Source organism: Coffea eugenioides, chromosome 7 (assembly GCF_003713205.1).
Source record: "Coffea eugenioides isolate CCC68of chromosome 7, Ceug_1.0, whole genome shotgun sequence".
Taxonomy (NCBI): domain Eukaryota; kingdom Viridiplantae; phylum Streptophyta; class Magnoliopsida; order Gentianales; family Rubiaceae; genus Coffea; species Coffea eugenioides.
In genome coordinates, this window is record NC_040041.1 from 32,852,361 (window position 1) to 32,865,292 (window position 12,932).

Here is a 12,932-nt window from a genome sequence, read left to right on the forward strand (position 1 = left end):
GAGTCGAGATTAAAAAAATAAAAAAATAATTATTTTTATTTTAAAAAATGAAATAAAATAATATTTTTTTTAATAAATAATAAAATATTAAAAATATATATGTAATTATATATATATATATATATATATATATATATATATATAATCAAGGTCGAACTGACTCGCCAACTAATGAGTTTAGTATTTTTGAACTTGAACTTGATTCGAGTTCGATGTTGACACTCGAGTCACTTGCGAGCCGATCGTGAACGACACGATTCGTTTCCAACCCTAACTGCATCTATTTCCTTTTTGCTATTGTTGTCGCTTTTTGCTTCCTCCATTATCAGAGATCCACCTTTGGTCACTAGATTTTATTTCCTAACTGAGGATTATAATTTAATCAAACACGATTTCCAATTCTAAACCCTAATGGTAATTTGTGAGATTTTCAGAGTAAACCAACAGGATCCGTTCTAATCCCAAAAATTAGAGATTTAGATGTGAGCTTCCTATTTTGCCCCTTTCCCGACATCCTTGACATGCAAAATCTGATAGTGCCGTGAGAGCCCAACATTGGAACGAGGAAAATTATTTGAGGACTAAATTGATGAATAAAATAATAAAGGACGAAATCGATTTTAGTGAAAAATTTAGAGACAAAAAAGGTGAATTTCCCAATATCTAATCTCCTTCCAAGAGCTCAACTCGGAGTAGAAAATCAAAGTAGAAAAGCAAAAGGAATCGAAGAACAGCTCAACTTTAGAGTCGAAAACCAAAGCAGAATCGAATAAGAACAGAAATGGAGGAACTAACTCACGGTATAAAACCAAAAGGAATCGAAGGAGAGAGCTCAACTCAGAGTAGAAAACCGAAAGGAATCGAAGAATACAAAGGAGTAGGAATGGAGGAACCAATTTTACTGCTGAAATTACTCATAGGAAGCGATTCGCGGCCGTTGGATGAACTCATCTCGGAATTCAAGTCCAAAGTCCAGCCTTCTCGCATCTTCGCCTTCTGCTCCTCCGTCGCCATTTTACTCACCGAGGCATTTTTTTTTTAATTTTAGCTCTTAATCTCTCTCAAGTCTGCTTTTTCTTTTAGATTTTCTTCTTCGATGATATACTGAAATCTGGTAATTGGACGCTCTGGTCGTGTTGTCGATTAGGTTTTCTGCAAGCAAAATTCAGAGTAGTGGTGTAATAAGCTTTGTAGTTGGGAAAAGGAAATTCAGTTTTAATTATATTAATCGAAAATTTGTTTAGTTCGAAATGGATTTATTTAGAAATTTTTTTAAAATCCTTTTATTTGATTAGCTCTGTGTATGCTCAAATGTCTTGTAGACTGTGAATTAGTAGAAAATTTTAGTTTTTTTTTAGTATCTCTTTATTTGATTGGGGCTGTGGATGCTGAAATATTGGTGGATTGTGGATTAATGGACATTTGATTGCTAATTAGGATATTATTTAGTAGGTAAATGGATGATTACGTCTGCTCTCTCTAGTACGGTTTTTTTCGGGTAGATTGCTGGAGTTCTATTTGATCTTTTTCCTCACGTCTGAGGATGGAAATTTTGTAAAATTAGGAGTTGACATTCTGATAAAAATTGTTGACTTGGAAAACATTGATTTAGACGATTTAGAAAACTCAGAAATCTCATCGCTAATTTGGGTTTAATTTGTGCAACATAGACAATCTGGAGTCTGTTTAGTGGATGTTGTTGCAGCTATGAAGGAAATCAAGTAATTGGTGAATGGATAAGTAGTTCAAAGTTTGGGACAAAGGAAGTTGACTTATTCAGTCGGATAGATAATATGTCTTCTACTTCAAATATGGTTTTAAAATTCAACAATATACTTATTCTCCATAAAAGATATCTGTTATTACATGGGTGTCAGGGATTGTTAACAAAGATAGAAGAATGATATTTGGTTATATTTTTCTTCTTCTTTTGCTTGTGAATAAAAACGAAAAAAAGAAGGTTAAATTTTTTTCTAGTCTTTTTTAATCTTCTAATATGGGGAGTTCCAATCATCAATGGTTGTATGTTCTGTTATTGCAGAGTAAAGTGTTAAGACCAACACAGCGTCTAGTTGGATTTGCAATTCTCCACCAGGCATATTCTTCCCAGCAGCCTAGTTCTAACCCGTTCAGTTTTGTGCTTGTGAATGTAAGTATGCATATGTCTTCTCCTCATTGTATTTGTTGTTCTCAGGAATTTGTTTGTGCTCTATTAATGGTCGATTTTTAATAATCATGCACTGTGTAAGATTGTTCAGCTATGCAGTATGCACATCAAGTGCATTTTTGACTTGTTTATTCAGTGATAGTGGAAAGCTGACAGTATTTTCAGTTAACTTTTATACGGAGTGCTAAGAATCATTGGACTGTCTGCTGTATGAAATACTGAGTCTAGTGAATTTAGATAACCACATGAACCTGATGTGGAGGCCTATTCATTACTGTGGGAAATACTTCTTTTCAGAGCCTATTTTTGCTTCTAGAATAAGAAATCATTGACAAATTAATAGTAACAAATCCTCTCATATAGGCTATGGCGAATTTCTGAGGCATAAAATGACTTTTGTCTTGTTGGCTTGTGATATCTCATCTTGCACTTACTTTTATTGGTATCTGGAGATTATTTGAGCTCCTTTGTATTAAGTCTTGCCAAAAATCATGCTCAATGATTTTAAATCGCGAGACCATCCTAGGAAGGGCATTGTTGTGACGAAGTTCTACAGAAACTACCATTCATCCAAAGGCAGAAAGACCAAATGTTTTCTAAGTTTGAATTTACACGTTAACTTGTCAACAGTGGTAAAGCATTCACATATGGCTTATATACTAAGTTTAGCACAAAGTAGATGTGTAGTTGCAGGACTGGTATCTGGTTCCCTTCTCCCCATCTACACTGAAAGAAAAGCAAACAGAAAAGAGACAATAAATTGAAAATTTGCTTTAAAGGAGATGTTTATATTTTCTGATATATGACATTTTTGTGATCCATCTAATGCTCCAGAACTTTGCCTCTTGCAAATAACTTTTCTGTCTGCTATGGAATATTATTGGTGATGGTTGACTTTCGTATTTCCTCCTGCTATTGTGGGTATGTAGGCTGCATCCAATGAAGAAGCTGAAAAATTTGAAAGAGGTTTTATTCTTCAATTGTTAGGCTCCACCAGCTCTACAAATACAGCAGAGGTACAGTTTAACAATCCAATTTGCACGTCTAGATTTTTGGGCTTAAGAAATTCTAATGATTCAGGTGTCATTAGCTTCTAGTCATTATTGCTCAAGCTAATGTAGGAAGGTAGATGCTATTGGCTTTTCTGGCTTCTAAGTAACGCTTCAAATGCTGGGTAATCTTAGAAATTTGGGGCTATGAGCTGTCTATTCCAATGACATTTAGTATGTACTTTTTATTTAAATCTTGGTTCTCGGGAAAAGTGTATTTTAGGAAATCTGCCTAAAACTTATAGTAGATTTATCTTTGTTGAACTGTCAAAAGCATAAGGAACTTCTTAAGTAGGTTGACCAGAATCAGTTTAAGTATATTTTAAAAAAAAAAAAGAGAACGGATTACTGGCTGGTTTAACAGGTAGAATTTTTAGATGAGGTGGCTGTTGAATTTCCATGCATTCCTGGATTTTGTGTCCTGCAAAATTTGCAGGAGTTGGAGGGAAAAAGTTGGTTGCACAGAATAATCCCAATAACTAATTGGTTGCATATTTTCTGTAAATTTTTCTCGTCAAACAAACTTGCACAAGAAAGTGATTTGCTCCATACTTTCCAATAAGTTTCCTTCTAATTAAATAGGGCCTTAGGGAACTTTATAGAGGTAAAAATTAAATAAGTGATACTCTGGACTTGAACAATGGAGAAACTCAAGGCCACAGTAAACACTGAAATTTGTTAAAGAGGTAATAACTTTTTATCTTTTATTGGTTCTCTCTGTCTCTCTCTCTCTCTCTCCACATTAGATAAAATTGGGAAGTGTTCCAATTATATTTTTCTCTTTTGTTGATTTATCTGAGATTTATTATAATCTTTGGCATTGTCCTAGCCAATTTACTAGCTCACATGAGAAGAGACAAGAAGTCACTAGCTACCCCGTAGCGACAAATGGTTATTGCTTGCATGTACTTTAAGCACATCAGATCAATTTTGTAGATCTTCCTCCTGCAAATGTTTTTTGTTAAGCAAAATGCAAAGCAGAAAATTCCTCCTTTATTTTGAGGGAAATATCCCTTACAGTTTCTTCTTTTTTCTGTTTTTTTCTTTTTTCTTGTACAAATATTTCGTTCCTCTTTCTGGATAATTGAAGATTTTTGTGTTGACCCTGCAACTGGAGCTAATCCATCTATAGAAATATCATCATCCTTTAGTTATCCATGGAATGTTAATGCAGGTCCTGAAATTGTCTGCTGCAGATTACATAAGAAGCTTTGATCCTTCATCACACGTGAGTCATATGTTTTGTCATAGCATCAAATGTGATATTTTCTTGAATAATATGTTCTAATATGCATTCATCAGGCTTTTCCTTCTAGCGAGCAGCTGCAGCAGCAGTATTGTAGTAAAGTTGGTCCAGAACCATTTGGTAGCTTGTTCAGGAATCGTGTGATAAATATCTTGCCAGATCCTGATGTTCCACATGGCTGTGATCCCAATTCAACAGAGTAGGCTCCCTTCTAGTAATTTGAGTAGTCCATTTCTTTTGTGGTCTAAATACTTTAGGCATATCCAGCTTGCCCACTCGCATGCTTATTTGCTTATTGCTTCCCGACACAATCAGTTTTGTTTTATTCTCATAGCCTTGTGCTCAAATGTCAGGTTTGACTGGCAACCTGGAGTCACACCCAAGATTGGATCTGGAGATAGGGATGAGAGCATAAGTGGATTGCTGCAAAATTTATCATTGGAAGGATTAGGTCCTCAATGGATCAGACCACGACCACCGAGGCTTCCGGTGCTAGAGGGGGAAGTAAGAGCACCAACATTAAGTTAAATACCCAGAAAGAGTAATCTAGAGTACTTTTGTTTCACTAAAATCTTATTACTTGTACAGCTGGTGTGGTTAAATCCGGATAACACTCATGAGCTGATGTGGGATCATGGTATGTGTGCTGATACTAGCAGAGGAGCAGCAGTTCGAGATTTGATTGCAAAAGCTTTGAAAGGGCCACTTGCACCTGCTCAACAAGAGGTGTTTATACCTTATCTTTCCTGAGGTGTTTAAGATTTGAAACTTATTTTTTTGCTGTCAGATGTTGCTGAATTCCTTATTTGCACTGTTGTCCAGCAAGTCTTATTGGAGCTGGCCAATGACCCGAAGCTTGTATATCACTGTGGGCTGACACCAAGAAAGCTGCCAGTATGTTATTTTATAGGCATATCAATGTGTTCTATGTGTTAATTTCCTGAATGTGAGTGTTCTTTTGTTTGGTTATCAGGAACTTGTGGAGAATAATCCTGTCATAGCAGTTGAAGTTCTCATTAAGCTTGCAAATTCACCTGAAATTGAAGAGTATGTTCATCTTTTTATGTTATAGTATAAGAAACTTAATCTTATTAGTGTTCCGACAACAAATTTTTTTTATGAAATGCACAGGTATTTTACTGTTCTTGTCAGTATGGATATGAGCCTTCATTCAATGGAAGTGGTTAACAGGCTTACTACAGCTGTCGAACTACCAACTGAATTTATTCACTTGTATATCACGAACTGTATATCTTCGTGTGAGAACACCAAGGTTCTTAGTCCTCTCTACTCTTTGATGCACTTCCCCATTTTTGCAACCCCGTGTTGAAACCCTTTAACTTTTGACCTATTCATCGTGATTCTGTTTTAGCTCTCTCTCTCTCTCATTTTTAATTGTTTTGCGTGTGCATGTGTTTTTTTTTTGTGTGTTTTTTGTTGGGGGGGGGGGGGCTTCATGTATTCAGTGGTAATAACATGATGCGATCTATTAGAAATTTTTGGTAGGTCATCTCCATGACATGGTTTTAAGTGAATAGTTTCATTGAACTTGATAAAGAGAATGTATGCCTGTTGTGGTATAGTTCTTTCTCCTAATTATGTTTATCCATTGAAAAGCCCTAATTTCCTGCTTCCATCAAGACGGACATGTACTGCAGTAGTTGACAATTCCAGAGGCTGAAGGTTATAATCCTTGTTTGAGGCTCTTTTTGTTATGGCTTTCTATTTGAAAATGATTATTGTTCGAGTTACATCCACTCAAATGAAATGAAGATCTGATACATGTCAGTTTTTGAGGGAAATGATGGTTGAATTGGAGTATGAAATTAAGTTAGTCTAAAGCCATGGAAGCTAATTGAGAGCGCAATCCTTATTTAACTGAAACAAGGATTTGTTGCAATGATAGGCAATGGAGATGGCTTGAAAATGCTTTTGAGTAACTTTCATTAGATATTAGTATGATAGGTTCAGTTTGATATATTTGGCACATGAAGGTAATTACTGCTAACACAACATTTTAACTTGTCAAATTTTCAGGAACAAAACTCATGTTTTCCATTAAATTATAAACATGATTTTTTTTTAATGCTTAAAATCATTGGGATGAAATTTGGATGCAATTTGTAGGCTTTACCATCTCTCTCTCTCTCTCTCTCTATCTCTCACCTGCCTGTGTTTGCATATGTGTATAATATAGGCACACACAATAACAGATGTGGCTATCTGAGTCTGCGTGTGTACATTAATTAGATGAACCCTGAAGATCTAACCAAATACTAGAGTTGGTATCAGCTAATCCTTTATTTACCATTTCTCAGGATAGGTACATGCAGAATAGACTCGTCAGACTTGTGTGTGTCTTCCTGCAGAGCCTGATCCGGAATAAAATAATCAATGGTGAGTCTACTGTTCAACATGTAGTTGACACTATTCTTGGGTGACTGGATGCTACTGCTGACCGATTATGTCTGCGATGGATATTGTGTTGACAACGAATGCCTTGTTGAATGATATCATGGGCAAGTGAATTCTGATCTCATATGTATGAGAATGTTATATTTTGCTTTTCACGCTCTTGGCTTGTTATTCATAGGTGTTGCCAGTTGCCTGGTTTAATGTTGATTCATAGAAAATAAGCAAGTAGGTGCAAAGAAATAGCTATCAGATGGAGTGTTCTTTTTGCGTGAAAATTAAAGCATCTTGGTAGGTATACTATGATGGTCCAAAATAGATTTTCAGTAAAGCCTCATCTGCAATACCTGCAGTGGTTGACAATTCGAGACCTAGGATGTCCAGTCATCAATCTGTTGTGCAGAATGAAAGTTCAGCATATATTTTGTTTATGCGAGGAAAGTCGCAGGCATATAAGCATTTTCAGTAGGTTCACTTGTAGTAAACCGCAATAATGAACGCTCAAAGAAAGAGGGGACTAAGCTGTGCTTGTCATGGATGGTTCATGTACAAGTTGATTCACGAATGCTAATGAAAATCATGAATGGTTGGTTCACACAAGCTGTTTAGGAGAATCGATGAAATTATCTGCCAAATTAAGAGGCAGATTACAGAACATAGATTCACCTTCAGCTGTGTCTGTAGAGAATGCAATCTACTTGCAGAGTTTTTGGCCAATTTAGGCTGTGACTCACAATGCAATTAGGCTAAAGATTAACGTTATTCCAAAATTTCAAATTTGCTGAATCTTAGATTGGATAGATTGCATATCAGCTATGTTATTCTTTCTTCTTGATGCACTCAAATGTCTATAATAAAATGAAAGATCTATTTCTGAACCCCCAACCTACTCTTGGTGGTTTGTTAAAAAAGAGAGAACCTGCAGTCATGAATACGTTGGAGTTGTTTGCTTTTAAATAAAAAAATGTATGATTTGGGAAGTTAAAATGTTTGCAGAAGGTTTCTGAAGGGTAATGTGTTTCAAGGCTTGCTTCTATCTCGTATTATGTATACCTCTCAAGCTTACGTTTAAAAAGAAATGAGCGAGGAGAAATATGGAATGTGTAATGCCTTTTACCTTTTCAATATAGAGCTAGTGAGCCTCTAGTAATGATCTATATATTCCTAAAAATGCATGCTTGAGGGACTGGGTTGAGATTGGCTTCTGATTGTCTCAGCTTTGATATTTGAACTGCTAGGCATACTTGTGAAAAATTTGATAACATAACTGATGTTTCTTCTTGGTTTTGGTTTTCTTCTTTTTGTTGGCATTTCTTGTCCATCTTTTTTGCACATCTGTGTCTTTGAGTGTGCGTGTTCTTTGCCCTCAAGGATTGGCTAGTGACTTGGTGTGTTCAGTTGGGGGGTGCATTGGTTGCTGCTATTTGCTGCTCTTGGGTTTTGTCAACCTGTTTTTAGTTTGAATAGACTCGTAATCTGAAGGCAATTAATTTGTTCAAATCATCATTGAGCCAAACCTAAGAACTAGAACAGTGAAATTATGGTTAAAAGCCTGAACTAATGCCTGATGTACCTTGAAACACATCAATTGCATTAAACTTGGAAGGATCATTGACAGCTGTGGGACAAGAAAACAATAGAGGATGATGTATAAGTAGTTACTATTATGAAGAAACTTTCTAGTGATGACCTAATCATGCAACCAAAAGCTGAAAAAGGATATTTGGTGTAAGCACTTAATGGAGTTAAATTTGGTGTTCTTTTGCTATTGTAACCTTTAACTACATCTCTGTATTGTACTATTAGTTGTACCTGCATATGAAGTATGTATTGAATGATGGTTCTGCTCCTATTCTCATTGTCATTATTTCTTGACTACTGTTTTCGTGTCAGCAGGACACTATGCATGTTTTGTTTTTGTGTACGACCTTTAGACAGTGGAAGATGAACTTAATCGCCCAATCATCTTTGTCACTAACATTATTGGATAACTAGTAAGAATAATTGCATTATTTAGTCAACATGAAATGGGTTGGCAAATTATTACATGGAGCAATGCTAGAACCTTATGTAGTTGAAAAGATAATTAATTCAGTTAATTATGGTCTAGTGGTTCTTTCAGCAACAGGTAAAATTTTAATGACACCATTGCTGAGTCAAAAAGTTCTTGGATAAAACTTAACTCTGCGGAAGATAATTTATTTCATCTGTTGATTTATAGGGGGTTTTGTTATACGTCGAAATTCTTTCCTTTCTGAAGATTTCCTCGCTTGAGTAACTTATGCTTCCTTGCGCATAAGTCAAAATTTACATGAGATATCTTATTAGAATTATTTTCGGTACTAGTCAACAAATGTATAAGGTGATTTAAAGGCAAAAATTTCGTTGGTGTTAGAATACCAGGTAAGCAGTGATCCTGCAAGCTAAATTTTCAGTCACCTGAAATAACATATGACTTGGAATTAGTATTCCAGGTAACTCTGGACCATAACAGGTTGTTGTGATTCGAATATTTTCAATGGCACACAAAGTTTCCTTTTCCATTTTCAGTTTAAGACTCGATGAATATGAAAGTTCAATTCAAATTTTATGCACCTTGATCTGTTTTAAATATATAGTGTTAACTACCTGGTGCATATGGCAGCTTTCATCTTTCAAACCTTGATTTATTCTCATTGATCTGTTTTTACTAAATGTTGTCAAACCCATTTGCAATGCAGTTCAGGATCTATTTATTGAAGTCCAAGCCTTTTGTATAGAGTTTTCAAGGATGAGAGAAGCAGCTACGTTGTTTAGGCTTCTTAAAAGCTTGGAATAAGATAGTCTAGTTTAATTTTACTTAGTTCTCTTTGTGTAAGATGATCCTGCCCTGTTGCTATGACGTTCTATTTTGAGGATAGCATCATGACTTATAATGTAATTGGATTTTTTTTTTTTTTTTTTTATCCCTTTGGTTGCTTAATCTTTTCCAGCGTTTTCATTTGGGAATCATTGTTGTTTCACCCAGCCACGGAATGGAAAAATATAGGTATACCTTAAAGGTGTCAAAATTGGTGACTTGGGCGGATTTGGGTTGGGTAAAATGGGTAATGGATATAAGTGAATCAACTTATTTATATCCATTTAATTAGATGGATATAAATGGGTAAGTCAAAAAATGAATTGGATAATCCAATTATCCATTTATAATCCATTTATTTTAACTTTTGTAAACTCATTTAAATTCATTTTTGCAAACTAAATTATCAATTTATACCGCCCTTTACACACATCATTAGTTTTAAATATTTACTTATAATGTTCAATAAGCCGAATTATCAATTTTTTTCCTATCCGTACTTTATGTCACAAAATTACATGCTATTTAATAATTGAATAATAAGAATATAAAGTTTTGAACTAAGTACTATAAAAGTTAGTATAAAAACTTAATCCAAAAATTTTGAACCCCTAACATTTTTTTCATTTAATAAATGAGTATAATTGAGTAATCCAGTTATACTCATATGCAAAAATTTAAGATATTCATACTCATCTATTCATGGGCGGGTACGGATAAATTTAATTAAATGGGTTGATTTGCCACCTATACTATACCTACATATATATATTTATGCGGTATTTCTGCTTAGTGATTGTATTTGTATTGGTAGGTTTGCTATCACTAAGAATTAAAAGCGTTCTCTGACTTACCTTGATCACTTGAGACATGGCAAGTTGCATCCTGCCTTATTATTAAATGTTTTCCCAGTGGATGCATTACTAGAGGCCAATGCAGTTTGGAAGAAATCGAAGACAAGAATTGTGAATTCCCTAACTGTTATCGATTGGTGAAAATAAAATAAAATAAAAGAATTGTGAATTCCCTGGTTATTAGAACCAAAGGGCTAAAATAGAATAGCTATATTTGCTGAAACTTGAGGAATAATTAAATCACTGAGCAGTTCATGCTTTAAAATTGGAGAAAATACATCTTTTGCGTCTGTTTTGTATTTTTATGAAGTTGTTGAACTTCCTCCTACTTAAGAAGCGATGAAGCTACGCAGACATATATACTTTAAAGTAAAAACAGGAACAATGTATATCACCATGTTAGTTGGGGTTTTATTTATTTATGTGCTCTTAGGACACATGATAAGAAGTGAGTCCGGGTGTTAGTTGTCTGAAAAAATTTAAAATTTCTTCGTAATGTTTAAAATTTAAAATGCATTCACCCCCCTCCCCTATATTTTGTATGCTTATAAATTCATGTAGATTGTGAAAGAAAGGCTAAGCAACAATGAGAGAAATAAATTTGCCAAATGAAATGCAAGAGAGAGTTAATATGTATTCACTGCTGACCCCTCATCCCTTGATGGTGATGACTCTGGTTTAACATTTGCAAGGGGTAAAAGATAAAAGCACTGCTGTGTATAATGAGGATTTTACATCCATCTGACGCTATCCCAGATAATAGGCATATCTTTTTATTTCAAAATGCATAAATGGCAGCAAGAAAGAAATCAACATGCAATTTCAAATTGATTGGAAGATTTCATTTTTGAAACTCCTTTAGTCCTTTACTTCATTAAGGGACAGACGAGGAGATAAAAAGTGTCATTACAATGCTCTATTTGACTTGCATGTATTCATTGGCTAGAGCTTGAAGTGAGCTTCAGCATGTAGCAAGAAACATGCTGATGCTGTTACAACTTGAATTTTTTTTTTTTCAAATTAGTAGCTGCTGAAACTCTATATACCCGTGTTACTCTGGTATCTCTCATTTGTCACCAGATGCTAGCTATCTAGGAAATTGTTCTATACATCGTTTTTATGCTACTGCTGAGGTTCACTTTTGATTTTGTTTTATACGTATCAACAAATGGACATAGTGAAGCACAAGATAATGAGCAGCAAGTCTGAGGCTCAAACCTCTAAGACACCAAAATTACTGAGTTACTTTGGCTAGTTGTAGGATCTATTTAACAGGATCTCACAAATTTACGCATAAAACTGTGCGCCTTTCAAGCATGATTGGATTTGTGTAGTTAGCCTCTTTCTTTCTTCAATCATTATTATCTCCTGACAATCAGCTGAAAGAAAACAAGGATTTTCAGCTGAAACAGCCTCTTGCAACTTAGCTCTTATAGAACACGGTGCTTGGCCGGGATTTTATTCAACTCCAAATGCACTCTAGCATTGTTTGTTGAAGAAAATGCTGCTAGGAGAAGATTAGGTAAATTGGAGTATCTAGATGTCCTCCAATTGAGCTTGGATTGGTAGGGGATCACTTTATATTTGCCTGAGAATCATTGACAAGAGAGTTGTACTTCTGTTTTCTGCACAAATTTTCAAAAAGCCACAAAACACAGAAAAAAAAGGAAACTGTTATTCAGTACATGGGCCTTAGTACAATGTTAAGTTGCAGGAGCATAACAATATTGAACACGTTACATCTGTGAATGAAACCTGTCGTCCTTCACCAATTCAGGAGATAAAGGTTAGATTCATGAATAAAACCTACTGTCCTTCACCAATTGAGGAGGAATAAAAGGATCATCATAATGTCCTGTATAACTTGATGTGTTCAATCACTTAGATTGCGAACTAAGCCTTCAGCATGAAGTAATAGGCTTCAATCCTCATAAAGGCTACTGAACCGTCTTTTTGACATTTTTGGTTGAAAGCTTTATTAGACTCTATTTATTTATTTCAGCATAATCTTGGTTTTTATCTCAAAACTTTAGAGGATTTTCTATATAATTTAAGGGTTAATCACATTTTATCCCCTTAAAGAATACCCCATTTCTCAGTTTACCCCCCAATCTTTAATTTTGCTTACTTAATCCCCTTTAGGACCAAATTGCCCTTGCATTATTTTGACTTTTCATTTACCTTGTTTTCCTTTCTTTTATTTCTTTTTCTCTTTCTTCTTTATTTAATTTTTCCTCTTTCTCACAAAAATTTTCACCTTAATAATTGAAATTAAAAAAGAGAAATTGTAGAGATCTATCTTCTTCTTAAATGATTAAAAAAATATTCAAATTACTTCCCTAAAATACAATTTTTTTTAGCCTTT

The 12,932-nt window shown here is 34.7% G+C and overlaps 1 protein-coding gene across 1 annotated transcript; it reads left to right on the plus strand.

The window, feature by feature from the left end:
* Window positions 1-619: 619 nt before the first annotated feature.
* Window positions 620-9,813, plus strand: LOC113778839 (CCR4-NOT transcription complex subunit 11-like). Its single transcript, XM_027324341.1, has 12 exons — window positions 620-1,027; window positions 2,042-2,149; window positions 3,097-3,183; window positions 4,391-4,444; window positions 4,519-4,661; window positions 4,816-4,966; window positions 5,051-5,188; window positions 5,285-5,356; window positions 5,436-5,509; window positions 5,594-5,735; window positions 6,781-6,859; window positions 9,595-9,813. The coding sequence occupies exons 1-12, from the start codon at window positions 782-784 to the stop codon at window positions 9,690-9,692; spliced, it is 1,392 nt and encodes a 463-aa protein (XP_027180142.1). The 5' UTR covers window positions 620-781; the 3' UTR covers window positions 9,693-9,813.
* The last annotated feature ends 3,119 nt before the right edge of the window (window positions 9,814-12,932 follow it).

Excerpts from the sequence above, each read along its gene's own strand:
- LOC113778839 (XM_027324341.1), top strand. The coding sequence starts at position 782 with ATGGAGGAACTAACTCACGGTATAAAACCAAAAGGAATCGAAGGAGAG. Across the intron at positions 5,189-5,284 it reads TTGCACCTGCTCAACAAGAG|CAAGTCTTATTGGAGCTGGC; the intron begins GTGTTTATACCT and ends ACTGTTGTCCAG. Across the intron at positions 5,736-6,780 it reads CTTCGTGTGAGAACACCAAG|GATAGGTACATGCAGAATAG; the intron begins GTTCTTAGTCCT and ends ACCATTTCTCAG.